The sequence below is a fragment of the Synchiropus splendidus genome, chromosome 14 (assembly GCF_027744825.2).
Source record: "Synchiropus splendidus isolate RoL2022-P1 chromosome 14, RoL_Sspl_1.0, whole genome shotgun sequence".
In the NCBI taxonomy this organism is placed as follows: Eukaryota; Metazoa; Chordata; class Actinopteri; order Syngnathiformes; family Callionymidae; genus Synchiropus; species Synchiropus splendidus.
Window position 1 is genome coordinate 16,018,720 of NC_071347.1, and position 18,477 is coordinate 16,037,196.

The 18,477-nt window shown below is 40.0% G+C and overlaps 1 protein-coding gene across 5 annotated transcripts in view; it reads right to left on the bottom strand.

The window, feature by feature from the left end:
• Positions 1-9,625: 9,625 nt before the first annotated feature.
• lrrc4ca (leucine rich repeat containing 4C, genome duplicate a) overlaps positions 9,626-18,477 on the bottom strand; it is a 116,210-nt gene continuing 107,358 nt past the window's right edge. For all 5 annotated transcript variants that reach the window (XM_053886614.1, XM_053886617.1, XM_053886618.1 and 2 more), the window contains one exon: positions 9,626-13,628. In XM_053886614.1, the coding sequence (XP_053742589.1) occupies positions 11,643-13,577 (1,935 nt within the window). In that variant the 5' untranslated portion in view covers positions 13,578-13,628 and the 3' untranslated portion in view covers positions 9,626-11,642. The remainder of the gene's footprint in view (positions 13,629-18,477) is intronic.

Consider the following 18,477-nt stretch of genomic DNA (forward strand, 5'->3'; position numbering starts at 1 on the left):
CAGACCTAAATGTGCAGACGGCGATGAGTCTTAGTCCTTGCGAAAATGAAACAAAATCGGGAAGCAAATGTGTCACTTGAGGGTTCAGCGCTGCGGCCGTGCTTTGCATTTAAAATACAGCGCTGTCCCCTTTTGTTTTCAATAACCAGACAAATAAATAAATGCAGCCTCACCATGCCAATATTCAGACACAGAATTTGAAGTAGAAAAGACTCTTTTCAACTCTCATGTTTGCTGGAAAATGAATATTAAACTAATATTATGAGAGATGAGATACATACCATTGAACCTCCTTCATGGAGATAATGCTCTCACACTTCAAGTCAAGTGTCCATACAGTTACAAAAAGAAGACAGATACCTCAGAAGGCATATATCTAATTTAGCACTGTGAGATGAGAGGTTACAGCTGGTTCGGAAGAAAATCGATGCACATTAGCACAATATACGAGCCAATGACTCAAACGTTTAACCATACAGGACATGTGATGGAGGCCGTTACTGATATGAGATATGAGTCTTGTATGAATGGTCTATATATAGCCAGCAGCTGCGAAGAAAACGGCTGGAAACTTGGCGCGAACCAGTTGGGGTTGGTTATTTAGGTCATTTACAAACATGCAAACCAAGTGAGCCACTAAAGATTTAATTATGCTGTACTTTTCCCCGTGAACTGAACTGTGCTTAAAGAGATATCAATCTGTTTTTTTTCTGCATATTGTGTTCATGAGAGTATGTCTGCAGTGCAAATACAATGATGCTCACATGGAGGAGAAAGATGAATAAAAGATATCTTTGACCAAAAGGATTGCTTGCTGGTATCACAGGTGTACTGCTTGTGCCGACACTGGTGCTTATTGTGTAACCTAACACTAGTTTTACACCATCCAGACAATGTATTTTACTCCACAGTGCAGCTTCTGTACAGTATTTATACTTGAATTATGCAAGGGTTGGACTAAATACTGGAAACACTTTAAAGCTAAAAAAGCTTAAAGGTGTTTCTATTGTTTTGTTCAACAATATGTTTTCTGATATATATTTATATTGACTTCAGAACAGCTTCGCTGGTACAAAGACTAGACTAAGAAGAGCCGTGTGAGTGTTTCTGTGTCATCCAATCTGGCTGCTACTGACCTTTACAAAGAGCCTCTCACATAAAACGATTGGCAAAAAAGCAAGTTTGGAGTGTATCTCCTTATTTTTCGCCTAATTCCCATGTATTTTCTCCCTTTTACTGTCTTCTTCCTGGTGTGACCTTTCCTCCATTTGTCTCCTTTCCATGTTTTTGTGTGCAGTTCATTGCGTTTGGTTGCTGTGTCCCGGGTTGTTCTGCTTCTCAGCAAGCGCTGCAGCTGATCTCCGCTCTCCGGTTCTTAAACTCTGGCTGAACTCACAATCATCACCTGGTCATTTCAGTCTAGTGCTGTGTGCTCTTTTTGGCTTTTGTCTGAATGTGCGTCAGGTCTCTCCTCTGCTTCAAGATGTTTTCAACTTATGGTCCTCAAGACACAGCTGACTGAACGCTGATGTGGTCCTCTGTCCGTCGTCCCCTGTTGATCCCCAGGCGTGGAGGTGCCCAGCTTGTTCAGTGGTACTTTAGCAGTGCAGCAGTGTCTCAGGGTGAGCTCTCGGTCAAACTTTGGTGGACATGTCGATCTCAGGAAGTGGCATATGCTGGGGTGTGGCCTCCACTTGCCATCCTGTGATGGTCTTGCATGGTTCTCCCATCTCACCTGGTACCCACTATGTCGTCAGTCTTCAGTGGAACAAAGCCCCTGACAATCTTACTGACTCTTCTCCACCACGGTTAGTCTGATCTACGGTGGGGAATCTGGGTGGTTGCTCCAGCCACTTGCACTATTACACCAACTAATGCACACAGCAGATGCCTACTGGACACATTCCAAGGCTGTGCATCTATGATGAGCCAATTCCAATGATCCTATGGAAGCCTTGGACATTGGTACAATGCAGAGCTTATTGACTCTGAACAGATGGAACAAATCACACTGGATACCATCTGTGGCTTCAAGCAACTCCCACAGGGATGATGGTGCGTCATGCTGGAGCCACCAGGCCATCATGCACGGGGACAACCCAAACCACCAAAGTTGTGGTAAGTCTCCGTGGAAGTCCTAGTACCTCCTTAAAAGCTGCCTCCAACTGTCATCACACCCCTCTCTAAGGTAATAAACAGCAATACTTTGCACTTTCCCTGGGAACGCTGCCTACGTTTTACCAGGACATTGAAAGATTTTTATTTTTCCCCAGAATCAGTAAGTTTTTTTATTCAGTGACACAGAAAAAAAGATTTTATATAAGACACTGTGGGAAGGAACATTGGAGTATGAGGTGTACTGCAGTCGAGAGACATTGGGGAGTAAATATTTGGAATATAGCAGTTCCTGACTTGCTCAACAAGCTCAAGTATCTGACAGGCAAACCTTGGTTTGTGGAGGAAACAAGCACCTGGGTCAACCAATATAGTCATCCAGAGAAGGTGTAGGCCTCACTGACAGCTGCTGAAATTGAATGGGAGCCCTTCTTGCACTGCATCTGGGGAAATGTATGACAGTGCCACCCTATCAGGTATCGGATGGGTGGCCAATCCCTGTATGAAAGAACAACTACCTACCACCTATTCTCCTTTTAGTGGACAGCAGCATCCACATTTCCTCAGTGGCGCATGTGGCATGTTTCATACATGGGTCTGAATTGCTTAAACTACTAGATCCGATACCCATAGAACAAGCTTTCTTTAAAAGGATCAACTTAAATCTGTGATATCAGTTTGCAGTATATACAGCATGTATATGCTGCGTACAGCTGCCTTTCTCACAGACCTGTTGCTTATCAGGTTTTCTCATCCTCCTTCAGAGTTCTTTAAAACAGCATTTAACTCTTGACCTTAAAATATCCTCGAACTACTGCCTCTTCAATACGGTCCTTGGGTACCTCACAAAACAGTGAGGCAGGAGAGATGCATCATAGAATGGTAAACCTTTGACCTACCAGTCAATAGGTCAAAAGTATCTTCATGACCAGATGACTAAGAGACTTTGCTTCTGGTCTTAGCTGAATTGACCTATTCCTGACTTCTGGCAGCTTTTTTCCTCCACCAAAATGTTCCCCTCCAGCTCACTTCTTCTGAGAAATGCTGGCTTTCAGTTCCACTTGATGTCCCTCTCTAGCAGTTCACCAGACATAATTGCTCTGGACAAAATCCCTTTAAAAAGCCAGATCCGTGTACCAACAACAAATTCAAGTGGCGATATCAGAGTCACGCTGCACGGATTGCACTGGATTGATAAACACATTAAAAGTCCACCTTAACATATATATATATATATATATATATATATATATATATATATATATATATATATATATATATATATATATATATATATATATATATATATATAGGTTTAGCTGTACTTATGGCAACCAATTCTTGGAAAGTAACCTTCTTGTGAGGACATTTTTGTTTGTGGAGGCATCTTTGCCAACCCTCCTAGGTTAGTTTCAATTTCAGGGTTAAACCTTCAAAATAACTGGGCTATTATATTTGGGTTTTAAGATGGGTTAGGGTTAGGTTTAGGGTAAGAGGCTGGGGTAAGCTTTATGCCAATGAAATGTCCCCAACATATATTATTAAATCTATTATAGTGAGGTCCAATTTTGAGGGCCCTTAGCCGTTTGTAGGGCCCTTTTACCGGACAGCACAAGGTTAAGGTTTGTTTAGGATGGTTAGGTTCAGGGTGAGAGGCTGGGGAAAGCACTATGTTAACCCCACGGAGATGGTGTGACAAACCTGTGTGTGTGCGTGCAGGTGTGTGTGTGCGTGCTGATCCATCACCATAAATCGTTTCCCTTGATGGCAGCAAAACAAAAACACAAGCAACACCACCGACTACAGAATACCAGCAGTTTAGTAGTCAATTATTCAAAGACTGCTTGGTGAAACCCCTGGCATCTTGTGGAGAAAAACAGACTGCAGCTCAGATGATTCTCATTCAGTGGGTTGAAAACTCCCGTAGGCAAAAGTGACAAATTGATATGATGACTGAGATGACATAAAAGTTGAAAAAAATTGTTGACCCATTGTGAGTTAAACTTACAAATAATTCAACAAATGTGTGATTTTTTTTTCTGTTGATACATAATGAAGAACTCACTGTCTATTTTAATATTATTCAACCACAGTTGCAGCAAATAAAGGGAAAAAATACATCATTATACATCTGTCAAAACATTCCACAATCTGTTGGTTGATCTACAACAGTATGTTTTATTCATTTATTTATTTATCTTGATAAATGAGGAAACAATTTCTGAAAGGTCCATGGGTCAAAATATGTTGTTTGACATCAAGGCAAAGATGCCTGTATTTTTGCTGGGATACTTCTCTGTTTCAGTTTGAGTCAAGATCACTTGAACTAGCGAGGTTTGTAGCTTGAATAGAAATATCTTGAAGATGTCTGTGGTGAACACACATCTAAAACACTAACTTATTTCCATTTGAATACAACAGATCTGTGACCACATGGTTTGGAGAACTGCCCTCAATGTTTTGGAGATGAAAGTGCCCTTGGATAAATATGAGACTAACTCATACTCTTTCATAAAAGTCTTTGAGTCACTTTTCACAAGGACATCATTCTAAGCAGGTTGTTGGAAATGTCAAGCTAAATCTCAGGCGTAGCTCTCAGCGACTGCACTGTGTGCATAGTAAAACATGGCCAGTTTTTAATTTGACTCCCTGCATCATTAAAAAAATGAATTTCTTTTTTAATATAACCTCCTGATCCCACTTTGCCTCTGAAGATTTTGTTTTGCTTTTCTGTGTTACATTGACTTGAATGAGCTTGCATTTGTTTGAAGGGTTAAGCGCAAAGGCAAGAACGATGGTTGGAACCAAGCAGTTTCCCGTGCTAGTGTTTAACAAGATTATCACCGGAGAGAATGCGTGTGTCAGGTCGGCACATCAAACCAGATTATTGCCTCGCTCCTGTTGCACAATATATTGAGTTGGGAAATCGTTCCATCACCAAATGTGAACAGATGTTGCACAACATCATGCCAGTCACACTCCTGAGCATGTTTCCTCACAGTCTCCAGCAAAACAAATGGAACGGTCCATCGTCATATTTGTTCCCCATCATTGGTGCCTGGAAATATCTGAACCCAAATATGCTTCACCCACACTTTTAACATCCATAATCCTCGTCTTCCCTGGGGTTCAGTATAAGCTTCATGATAAATGGTTAGGATCAGCTCTGCTGACTCGAAGAACATGGATGTTGCGTTTCATGGCCTTAACCAAAACCCCTTCCATGTTGAACATGAGACCTGTTGAGGCTGGAACTTCATCATTTATTGGACAACTGAATATAAAGATGGAAAAAAATATGTTAGGTGGATCTGACACGAAGGTAAGATATAGTTCCATGCAGCTGTAACTCTTTCAAATGGCAAAAAGAAAATGGCAAGAAGGAAACACATTCACAATAAGAATGGAAAAGTCTCATCTCAACAAATTCATAAATAACCTTTCACTGTCTTTAGCGCCGCCACAGTTGGGGACAAACTCATTGACTGATGATCAGCCAGGGGCTCTATGTAGCTTTAATTTTCAGAAGCACAATATTTATTTGTCCCCCAGCTTGTGATTGATGAGTCCAACTATCCGGATGAAATGGACTGTGTCAGTTCATTGTGTTTGCTTGGACAATGCAACACATTGTTGCAGTGGCTTTGCTTCGATTTTGAGTTCCGACAAAACAGCCGTGTGCCATCTTGTTCCAATGTGTGTATAAGCGCGACTGATGGAGTTCAGGGCTCCGTCCACTCCCTGTCATCGCCACCCTATCATCAGGTTTTATGAGCACCTGGATATTTGTCCTGAGACATGACTGCCAAGTCATCGTGAGCAGAGTTTGGCGGAGTCCCAGGCCATTTATCTTTCCGCTAGCATCAGTTTGCAACTGCATCACAGCAAACACACCAAGGATGATTATTAACTCTGAGGATGCGCTATTACTTGACCTCTCTCTTATGATCATGCATAATAGAGTATTGGTGTCCTCCTGCTAGTTCAGACAGTGACTTATCGTCCAAGTCTCAGTAGACCAAGAACTTGTCCACAGCCACTGACATCTTTATACGGGCACAGGAATGTGAGAAATCACGTTGTTTTCACACCAGAAACAAACATGTAGATGAGGGTTTGTGTTTGTAACATGATATTTTTGAACAAATTATGGTACAAAACATGTTTTGGTTATTTAAAACAAAAATGTAAATGAGGGTTTGTGTTTGTAACATGATATTATGGAACAAATTATGGTACAAAACATGTTTTTTTTTTATTAATGCTTTTATCTATATTCATCATTTCATCTTCTTTTTCAAACCCTGGAGGTATTTATTTATTTATCTTTTTTTTTATATAAATATCTTAATTTTCTTTCTATCAAAACATGAGCTTGGTTTTACCTCAGTATTTATTTTAAAAAAAAAAGTTACTTTTGACTATCTACCTTTTGTTTTTGAATAGTCTTGAAGAGAGGGACTATGAAGAAATCTTCACTTCAGGAGGGACCAAATCTGATGAGAAGAGGGAAGAGCCATGCAAAAGTGTATTCTGATTATATCATCAGGCTCTTTCATGTCAGAAATAAATAAATAAATAAAAAGGCACTGAGACACCACATACCTCCTCCACGTCTTTAGAAAAACCTAGCTTCAACAAAGTTTCATGAAATGAACAAAAACATATATGATTATAAAGTTGTCCTGCACACTACACAATTGTTATAATTTTTTTTATTTTCTGCCAAATGCAAACCCATGAGCCACAGTCACATCATTAAAAAAATGCACACAATATAAAATAATAACATGTCTAGTAACGTTTGAAATGTCTAATGTATCGTAGAATTCAAATAAACATTTAATTAATTTTATTTTTCAAAATCTTCTCTTTTTTAAATATATTTCTATATATTATTATTATTGTTGTTTATTTTATTTATTTATTTATTTTCAAATGGAGCTGGTTACAGGACATGAAGCGCAACAGACTAGAAAATTAATTTGAATTCAAAAACCGGCAGAGCACCACCACAATCAAACCACTTCTGAGTTTCCCATTTCCAACCAACCGCACCACGCAGTTGTAACCCACTTCACACTGACATCTCTTCTCAGTATTTGAATGGCCAGTGTGAAAACCAATGAATTTAAATGTTAGTTTGCATAAAAGTAAAAAACAAAGAGTAAACACAAGCACTAATAATAATAATAATAATAATAATAATAATACAATACATATTTTTGCCCACTGGCTAACAGTCGCACCAAAACCAATCTTTGAAACTACATTTTCCATGGGAGATGGTTTGCAATAACTGATCATTTATATTAAATTATCTGTCTATTCGTTGAATGGAATTGAGTTCCACACGTATTTCATCAATATGAAATCGAAGCACCCTGTTACATGAGCTCACCTTCTGTATAGTGAATCTTGACAGTGTTCCTATGATGCGTACAGAGGTGGAACATACCACTTGCATACATAAACACGGCCTGGCGTGATGCACCCATTCATTTAGACCAGCCTGAGGAGCAGAATAAATAAGAAAATGAATGGTTTAATGGTGTGTTAGTGAGGAGCCGGCGGAGCAGGCTTGAGGCTGTGTTTTGAATAAAGTGTCACACACTTGATAGAGCACAATGCCGGGCATTATACATTGTAATGAAATGCTTCTTTAAGAAGACGGCCGGGTGCCTTTGAATGCCTGCTTTGCATTATGAGCTCCTGGAAACGCACTGGCAGACTTCCTCTACTCCTTTTACCTGGTACTTCCTTTGCATTTAAACTGTCAACTGTCTCGCCCTGCCATGTGTCCAAACCATCTGGCCTCCTTCACTCTGACTCTGGTTCCCTCCTTTTGAATCCTGTCTTTCCTCATCCTTCCTTGTCGGCATTTTGACTTGATGGAGGAGAGTTTCTTTTAGTGGTGGGTAGGTGAGGTTTCATGACACAGTATTGAAGAGTTGATGAGGTTTCACGAAACAGTGTCCTGATTTTAAGAGGCCACCAGATGGCACTGTCTGTAGTGATGGGCTGAGCAGAGAGTGCCATCTCGCGTTGGTGTCGCGTCTCTGTTTCATGAAGCCTCATAAGTCCAACACTAACTGTCTGCTTTCGATTGTTAGGACTTGAACAAGTAATTCATTGAAACCTCACTTCATTTCTAAACCAAGAGCGCCATCTATTGTCCTCTGAAAATTAGGACATTGTCACATCAACCTTGCAATACTGTTTCATGATACCTCATTACTCAGTAGTACTGGTAGAAAAATAAATAAATAAAATTTAGATTTATTTCGGCATAATTTTGCGATATAAAATAGTCTCATCTTAAAATGATGTGTGCTGCTAATTTCTGTTAATATTATTATTGTTAATAATATAATAATATTATTATTATTATCCTGTTTGTTTTGTAACTAAGATCTCACTTGTGTATTTTTTTTTTTCATAGTTAGTATTATTTGTTTAAGTAAATATGACACTGTGTCGGCTCTGACTGATGTGGAATCAGTTTCATAAAGATGGAGCCGCTGTGACATGGTGAGTCATCGTGAAATGTGTTGCACTGATACTACATGAGTAACAGTCACTGAATCAGAACTGTCGGGATCGACAGCCATGTTTATAGCGATGCTTATCGATGTGTTTCAGGGGTCATGTTGAGATTTCACATGGAGGGTCCCAGGAGTGGAAGGCAGCAACGGAAAAGCAAAGATCGTTGCATGTATATCGCTACCTTTCTGTGGGACAAGATCAGAATCCTTAATTCTCAGCTTGCTGCAGTGGCCTAGAAAATATAAGAGGAAAACTCCCTAAAGGAAGTTCTGTCGACCCAAAGTGTCGCTGGAATGAGAAGAAAAATGTCTGACGGAGAGAAAGGAAACAACCAGGCCAACATACGAGAACAATATGCAAATATTTGCTATGAAAATATCAGGATAAGTAGTGAAATATGGCCAATAAACTAGTCAGTACTTCAGCTCATTGTTCAAAAATGAAAGTTATATAAGGTTGACTGACAGTGGAAGCCTTATCTTTTTAGAACATATTCCCATGGAATGATTCTTTTAATCTGTGACAGCGTCCCAGTAGTTTAAATCAATTAAATATTGTCAGTTTGTCGGCACGCTTAATGACTTTTCATTAATATTCAAGGATTTTTAATTACTTTCTGAAAGCATGTTTTTAATACACGATAGTACAGTTATAATACTTGAAGCTGTGTTTATCAAGGAAGCTTTTGACTTAAAATGAAACATTGTTGAATTACCCACTGTGCATATTAAAGCAGGACAGAAATGCTTTTATTATTATTATTATTATTATTATTATTATTATTATTATTATTATTATTATTATTATTATTATTATTATTATTATTATTATTATTATTATTATTATTATATCAGAAGCACATGCTGTCGAATAAATGACACAGATATAGTTTGGCTGTATTTTCCAATAAGCAAACACCAAGCACATTGGTAAATAAGAAGCACACCATACAGAAAAACAGCAATACTTTATTTTTAACCATATTTTGTGTATGTACTACAAACTCTGGTCTCTATAATCAAACTCCATATCTCTTAAAGGTTGTGAAAGAAGGTTGATGTTGAAATCATTTTTTTTTTTTTTTACTTGTCACTTTAAAAGCAGGATGTGGCACAGAAAACAAATTTAAATAAAACATTTTTTTTTTCCTACTCCCAAATGCATTTTATAGAAATCTACTAAAAGCAGAGCATTCCCTCTCAGAAAATGTGGAAACCATAGTGTTAAAAAAATATCTTACAAATATGAATCGTCTTGAAGCTCACCTTCGGCGAGAGGAGAAATAATGAGTTCATGGAAACATGGTACGATAGAGATATATGGTCATAGAGTTTGTGCCACGAGTGCAAAGATTCAATACGTGTGCGGGCAAAGGATGGAGTCGTCTTGTTGCAGTGGTCTTACTTCACAAATTAGGTTATTGTTTGGCACAAATGTACATGAGCTTGAAAAAAAAATATTAAAAAATAAAAGTTTCTTACACTGAAGCGGGTGCAAGAATGAAATGTGGAATAAATACTGGGGAAAAAGAGGCTGGAACCTGGTCGACTTTCATTCAATGTAGTGATGCGCATTACATTTATTGTTTCAAATTTTTCAATTCGATTGAAATTATGAATGTATTGAAGCAAGCTCATTCATTTGGGATGCAAAAAGGGTGAGGTTTACAGACTTCGTATCGACTTCTGGACACAGCGAAACCGCAGTCGACACAAACCAAAAGGAACATCAATTAAAATGTGCTGAAGGAGAAGGCAGGTGCGATGCTAACATCTGCTTGATGTCTGTGCCCACACATGAAGCCTCTCGCAGCTCAGGGCCAACAACCGACGAGAGAACAAATCCGGGGGAGCCAGGTACAGCTCATGTGGAAATGTGACAGAGTCAAGCTGCTCACCCGCTTCATTAAAAGTGCTCAAGCTTTTCCCTCACTTCCTGACAGCTATCGGTCCTGCGGACGAGACCAGGGATTCCGCTGTAAATGTTGAGGATTCACTGTTCACACAGCATTTAAATGCATTTATATTGTGAACCAATAGGTGTCAAATAAATATATGGCACACAGAGAAAAAAAAAAAGGTCTCAAATAAAGTTATTGACTTAATTTAGAATGAATTTTGGAAAAATAAATGAAAAAGGGGAAATAAGAAATATATTTTTGAACAAAATTATAAACACAAAATAGCTGTCTTCTTTTTATTGATACATGTAGATGAAGATAAAAAGATTTAGATTGGATAAATGCATAACATAACTTTTTTTTAAATTTATTTATTTTATTTTTAAAATGCATACACACAACCGAACATTCAAAAGATGTATATTTTTGGACTCTATTGAGGAAACCAGTGAGCCGGAACGAACATTTACGGTTAAAGTATTTGGTTCCCAAACGAATGAGCTTTATTCGGTCACCTATTGGGCATTTATGATTATTGCGATATTTCACGTCATAAATAGCAGTGAATAATATTCCTTGAATAACAAAATGACCTCTGCTTCACGAACATCATGATTCGACACACACAAAACAAACCTTTAAAAATGAATCATTGAATGGTAATGACGTCTTTATCCGGAGAGATTTCTTTTGCGTTTGAACGGTTCCTTCGTGCAGACTTGGCGAAGGATGCCCTGACTCAACCAATCCCATTAAATGACATTAGGGGACAAAAAAAAAAAAAAAAAAAAAGAGAAGGATGCAGAATACTTTTACCTTGATATAACCACAATGTTTTTTTTTTCATAAATAAATAACTTTTGTTTTGTAAAGACACTTTTGAAACAGTAGACATATCCTAGTTACCAAAGTCATTGAATAAACACCACCAACCATTGTTCAGCAAGTCGTAGAAGTCTTTTCATCAGTGCGAAAACGAACTGTTATTAATGTCCCTTGGTTTCAGTTTCATCTATCTTTATTCAGTTGTTGTCTTCATAATGTCTCATTTTGAAAAGAAAAATAGAAAAAAGGAACGAGTTCAGATTTGGGTCTCTTGTACATTGTCTTTGGAGCTGGCCCGGATTAGCAAAGGTTCGTGCACTGAGCTGTGTATGGAGTTGAGCGCAGACGCATGGTTGAACGCCGTCTTATAAGCATTATAGTGGTTGAGGTGCTCATGCTCTAAAGGAGGTAGAGTCAGATGGCCCTCCATGCCTGGACCCCCCGTCACGCAGTCCTCGTCCACATTGATGATCTCAATAGTGCGTGTGGGGGCGTGGTGGTTCTGCTGGTGGTGCTGCTTACGCATTTTGTAGAAGATAATGAGCATGACGGCCGCCATGAGCGTGATAGCCACGAAGCAGCCGATGATTATCTTGGTGGTTTTCATGACTTCGTCCAGGCCATTCAGCGCTCCCTCGGTGACGGTAACCGTGAAGGTTTTCTCCGTGGTCCTGGTGGAAACCGTGGTCCGGACGGTGGTGGTGGTGGTGGAAGTGGGCGATACGGCCTCCCACATTCCAGCCGACGTGGTCGGACCCACCTTGTGTTGCACGCCGGTGGTGAAGCCTTCGTTGTGTGGCGCCTCTATGGTTTCCACCGTCACCGTGGTGAAGTAGCTGAAGCTGCTGTTCTCCGTTGAGGATACATTAAGGGTCGCGGATGCTGTCGTGTTACCGGCGGAGTTGCTGACCATGCAAGTATATATTCCAGTGTCCTGCATGGTAACGTTGGTGAAGTTTAAAGTACCATCATTTAACACGGAGATTCGGACCTTGTACGCGCCGTGTGTTACTATGGAACCATTTGGTGTGATCCAGCTGACCGACGTCAGAGAACTGGCTCTACATTTTAACTCGGCAGCGCTTCCTTCGGTGACGTTTAAGTCAGTGGGCGGATCCACGATAACAGGGGCGTAGCAGTGAAAGTAGTTCTGGTCCAGCTCGCCAATATATCGCCCTTTGTGGTGGGACGGTGAGCTGCAGCGCGCACAGCAGCTCGTGTTGGCCGGCACCATTTCTTTAAGCCACCAACTTAACCAAAGTATGTCACAGTTGCAGTTCCACGGGTTGTGGTGCAAGTGCACCCTCTCCAGGTGGTGTAGCGGAGTGAAAAGGTCATGGGGCAAGAGGGTGAGGTTATTGTGGGCTAGGTTGAGCTCCACGAGCGACTGCAGATCATCGAATGAGTTCCTTTCAATGGTCTGGATCTGGGCATGCATCATCCATAGCTTTTGCAAATGGATCAGCCCTTTAAAAGAGCCCGGCCGGATGATGGATAACTGGTTCCCTGACATCTCCAGTTCATCCAGCTTCACCAAGGGGATAAGGTTGGGGATTTCTTTCAGGTTGCACATTCCGAGATTTAAGTAGCGAAGATTGCTTAGCCCTTCAAAGGCTCCCTCTGATATATACGAGAGCCGTTTGAGCTCCCCAAGGTCCAACCGTCGTAATGAGGACACTCTGTTGAAAGCATAGGAAGGAATACTCTCTATGGGATTATTCCTCAGCCACAGCTCCTTTAGTTTCGACAGGTACTCAAATGCCCCATTTGGGATGGTAGTGAGGCGGTTATCAAAAAGCTCCAAGGTATTGAGGTTGGCCAGTCCATTGAAGGCTCCCAGCTCAATCTTGCGTATGTGGTTTTTACTCAACTGAAGAATTTCCAAGTGTCTGAGGTGCTTGAAACTGTCCACCTTAATAACCTGGATGAGATTTTCTTGTAGATTCAGGTAGCGCGTGTTGGTCGAGATGCCATCTGGGACTTCTCGTAGGCCGCGACGGGTGCAGATGACTTTGCTGAACTGGTTGCTACAGGAGCAGACAGAGGGGCACGTCTGTGCGCGCACCAGTCCTGCCACTACCAGCAGCTGGAGGGCCAGGAGCAGCACAAATAAAGGGTCGGACAAGGCCCGGTTCCACCTAGGACCTCGCATCGTCTGCTGCTGCTGGGAGTAGCTCATCTTGTTTAACATTCATAATTCCATGACACGTCGTCCACTCTTTGGGAAGAGGATTTTGGCCAACTGGAATGACAAAGCAGACACAAAAAAATGAGTTATTCGTACAGAAATTCCGTGACTTTCATGAAATGAATCAATAAATCTTGATCAATATGGGCTCTACTAAAGGTGCTATCGGTGATGGGTTTATGAGGCTTCATGAAACAGCATCCTCATTTTCTGAGACCACAAGATGGCACTCTCTGCTCTACAATATTTTTCTAACCAACGGCGCCATCTATTGATCACAGAATATCAGGACACTGATCCATGAAGCCTCACCTGCCTATCACTAGGTGAAATCCATGACTTTTATAACAAGACTCAGAGTGAGGAAAACAGTGGCCAAATTGTACTTCACGGAGCATCTGTGCCATTATCTGAGCCAAATTCTTCGCAAGCTTGAGGGGCTCAAATAAAAATTCTGAAACAGAACCACAGATTATTGAACCGAGATTGCTCCTTATCGCTGTTAGCAACTGGGAAAACATGACCTTTGTACCTTTGTTAAAGAATGTCGAGCCACTCATTGCCCAAAGCTAACACAGCAGCTCAGAGAATTGAATGAACATACATGTACATTATGTGTTAATGTGAGGGGGTGGACAAAATCCTGCAAGCCCGATGTCTGGTCAGATTACAGCAGCAAGGGATGATTCCCACCGATGCATGCAGATGCATGGAACGGCAACATCCACACCTGCAGTGTTGTTTCTGGATTCAGGAATAATGAGGAAGAGGCGCGATGCTTCGGGGGCGATTACTCACGTGGCAGGCTTAGGTGGGGAATATCACACAAGACTGTCTTAAAAAGTGAAATATAGACAGAAACCGTGCACAGAACTTTCCATGTTTTACTTGGTTCATTCAGGTGAATTTTGACTGAATATATACATATTTTCACAGCAAATTGTTTCTTACATTTGAGGCATAAAAGCAATACAGAAAGTATATAATAATAATAATAATAATAATAATAATAATAATAATAATAATAATAATAATAATAATAATAATAACACGTTTAATTTTTTAGTTTCAATGAGATATTTTTCTAAATGTCTTATTTACAAAATGAAATTAATAATATTAATAACAATAAAAATAATGTGAAATTATAAACTACAATTACTTTTTGCAGTGTTATGTAAGAACAAATCATAGTGTTCATGTGGTCAGTCTAAGCAGATAGATCTGCTGGGCAGATAGATTCTCGTACGTGTCAAGAAAAGATTTACCACAAATGACTGATCAGATCTCACGCTGTGAGGTTCCTCTATTTTCAGCCTTTTTTTTTTTTTTTTTTTTTTAATACACCCCAATGTCTACCAAAATGTCGGCGTCAGCTTTAACAGCTTCAGCAGGCAGCACACCCACTGATCACAGGCTCCTTCCTGCTGGATACCAAGGCTTTCACAAACTGAGTTAGCAGTATGGAAGCAATCACTGAATAGTTAAACATGCTATCTCCAGAGGTTTTCACCAGAGACACACAGTGGCTCGGAATTTTACAAGGTCCAAGTCACAGGCTGAAAAAAAAATAAATAAATAAATAAAATAAAATATATATATATATATATATATATATATATATATATATATATATATATATGCAGAGTGAGTAGTACGCTGACTTTTCACTAGAGACACACAGTGGATCAGAATTACAGGCTGAGGTCCAAGTTACAGGCTGAAAACAATAAATAAATTATATATATATATATATATATATATATATATATATATATATATATATATATATATATATATATATATATATATATATATATATATATATATATATATATATATATATCCTTCTTTAGTGCATCAAAACTCCACTACAACAACAATACCACCACTACCATCACTACTAAGAAACATTTACCTATAACCGATGTTTAAGAAAAGAGCTGTTGGAGGCTGGAGTGACATTGCAAACTTGCGGAAAATATTCCAGTTTGAAAACGCAACAAAATCGTAGCTAAAGATCAGACTGCACTGTATAATAATATAGTCAGCAAAGCAATAAATCAATGCAATGGAAAGAGTGTCGAGTGGATCAGCCACCTTAAACCCACTGAACACATCATGCAGAACCATTCACTTGTTCCAGATAAGAAATTCAGCCGGCATGCGTCTTAGGTTTCATCACGTTGATATTGTTTCTGTGGCTGAATACGCAGGAAGGAGCTTGTTCAGCGAGGACATTTTGGTGCACAACAGTCACCGCTGGGTACTGTAGCGCTGGAGCCTACCATATTTTTGCATTATGAATCAGTCAGAAAAATGCATTATTTAGCAGAGGGTCTGGAGATTCTGGCGGGGCTTTACCCCCGTAAAATGGTGATGCCACTGGCTGGCAACATCCTCATAAATTCATCTCATGTCCCAGATCTTGTCTTAGCTGATGCTTCCAACTTTATACGAAGGACCGTCCGGGATGGTCGATGATGGATGGCTTCACCTGAGGCTCCAGTGCAGGCGAAAAGAAACACCTTCATTTTCATAAGGCTCGGCGCAGGAAGAATTACGGCGGAATGTAGAATAAGTACTTTTAAGATGGTCGGCATGTGTTCTATTCTTGAAAAAAAAAAAAAAGGAGGGGGAGGCAGAGAGGGAGCGAGAACCAGATTAATGAGATATAAATCAAATCAGGTCAGTTCTTGATAATGCCAGAAATCTTGCAACCGCTCCAAATATAAACCACAATCCTTTATGGATTTCAACGTGGGAGGGATACCCACCACATGCATCAAAAGCCATTTCCCTCTCCTTCCTCTCTCTTTGATAACGCTGAAGCAATGGAAAATCCAGATTTGTTCCATTCTCACTCTCATATTTCACTTTTTTTAAGTGCTTTTCTGCCACTATTTTGCGTCAGTTATACTCCACTGTGTGTTACAGAAAACACATGAGTGCAGCTGATCTGATGTAGCACTTGTGTGCACATACGATCAATGAGTGATATCTACATGATGTCAGCCAACAACATAGAAGTATGAGTTTGAATGAATAGATTTTTCAGGTCAAACATTTCATTAGAATATCATAAATACAGTGAATGGCTGATTTATTTTGAATTAATACGTACCTCAAAACTGAGCATTGTGCATCGATACTCTACAGAAAGAGACAGATTTACCAGAAGTTTCAGTGTGCTGAACTGCAAAATTGTGCTCCAATAATTTTGCTGAAATGACACTAATACTGCAACTACTACTAATAATAATAATACAAGCTTTTAAAAAAAAATAAATCCAGATTAGTCTCTCATAGGGCTCTATGATAAAATTAAAAATGAAAAAAAAAAAAAAAGAGATGGATTAACTCTGAGTGTTCAAGGGTCATTCTGGGGTGCAGAAATTATTTGGATGCTGGTTATGTAATTCATATCCAACTCCATTTTTATGAGCAGAGGTTTTAGTATGAAGCAATATGATGCAAGCTGAAACAATTTACTTCCAAAATTTTACTAATAGATTGTGTTCTTACAGTGTTATTATACTACACGAGCCTTCATGAAACTGTGTCGTCATTCTCAGAGCCCAGTAGACGGACCTATATTTCCAAAAATCTTTTCCACAAATCAGAATTGAACAACTGTTTCAAAGAAACCCCACATGAATTTCAAACCAAGACTGTCCTCTAGTGGGCTCCCAAAAAGGATGTTTCATGGAGCATCATCAGCCCACCAATATTGAACCATATTTGGTAGGTAGATGAGGTTTCATGACACAACAGTGAAGGATTGATGAAGCTTCATGAAACAGTGTCCTGATTTTCAAAGACCACCAGATGGCACTGTCCGCTGTAAAATTTTTGGACTTGAATGTTTGGAAACCTCACTTCTAATCCAAGAGCGCCGTCTAGTGGCCTTTGAAAATGAGGACCCAGTTTCATCAGCCCTGCAATACTGTTTCATGATACTTCATCTACCCGTCACAAGTCGTGACACTAACATGCCATGCAAGGAGACGCTTGCTGACTATTTGATAAAAATGTCTGAGGGTTTGTCTGTTTGAGACGTAACTGACATGTGGTGACTAACTGTCAGCTGCCCACGAACAGTTCTCAGTGGAAAACGCAGCACACAGCGAGGCTCGTCTGATTGCTTCAGTCTTACCCAAACTGAGTGAATGAATAAAGAGGCATTCCCCACTGCAACTCGATTTCTGCCTTTTGTTTTTGCCAGCCAAGTGCGGCAGACACGCTGGGTACTTAGCTGCTAACTATCAGAGTGAAACAAACTAACAGCTGCTCTTCTGCCCACAGCCTGACATCCTTCCACTTGCTCACAGCTTGCTGTATCATCCAAAACAAGATGGTGAGATGAATCTGATTCATTTTACAAACACGTGCTCAGCCAGCGATCACAGCGCAGAAATCTGAATTTAGGAGGAAAAAACTGGAGTATGAATGTGAGTCTTCATTCTGTGTTACGTCACTGAATTCAAATTCAGAACAGAGTCAAGCCGCCGAGCTCAGCGCTGCTTTTGGTTAACAATGAGGAAAAAAAAAGAAGCGTCTGTCTCTCCTTCTAATTCATCTCTCTGCTGAGGAGAGTGTCACTGGAGCCTGGTGAGGACAGTGCATCATTACTGCAGGTCGTCCCACTTCTATACAGGTGCTGGTCACTTCTGCCGAGCCGCAGAGCAATTTGCCTCTCATCTGAGTCAGAGCGCGACCCCCAGGCGACACATCCTCCCTGATTAATGAGGCACAGTAATTTCAATTGGCCTCTTTGGCCAGAAGTGCCTGACCAAGAGACCCGTTCGGTGCCACGGGCCTCAGAAGCAGAGAGAAGCAGCGTTTTGACGGGGGTTTTTTGTTGGCTAAAATCACATCAGGAAAAAAAGCGGGATGTGTGTGT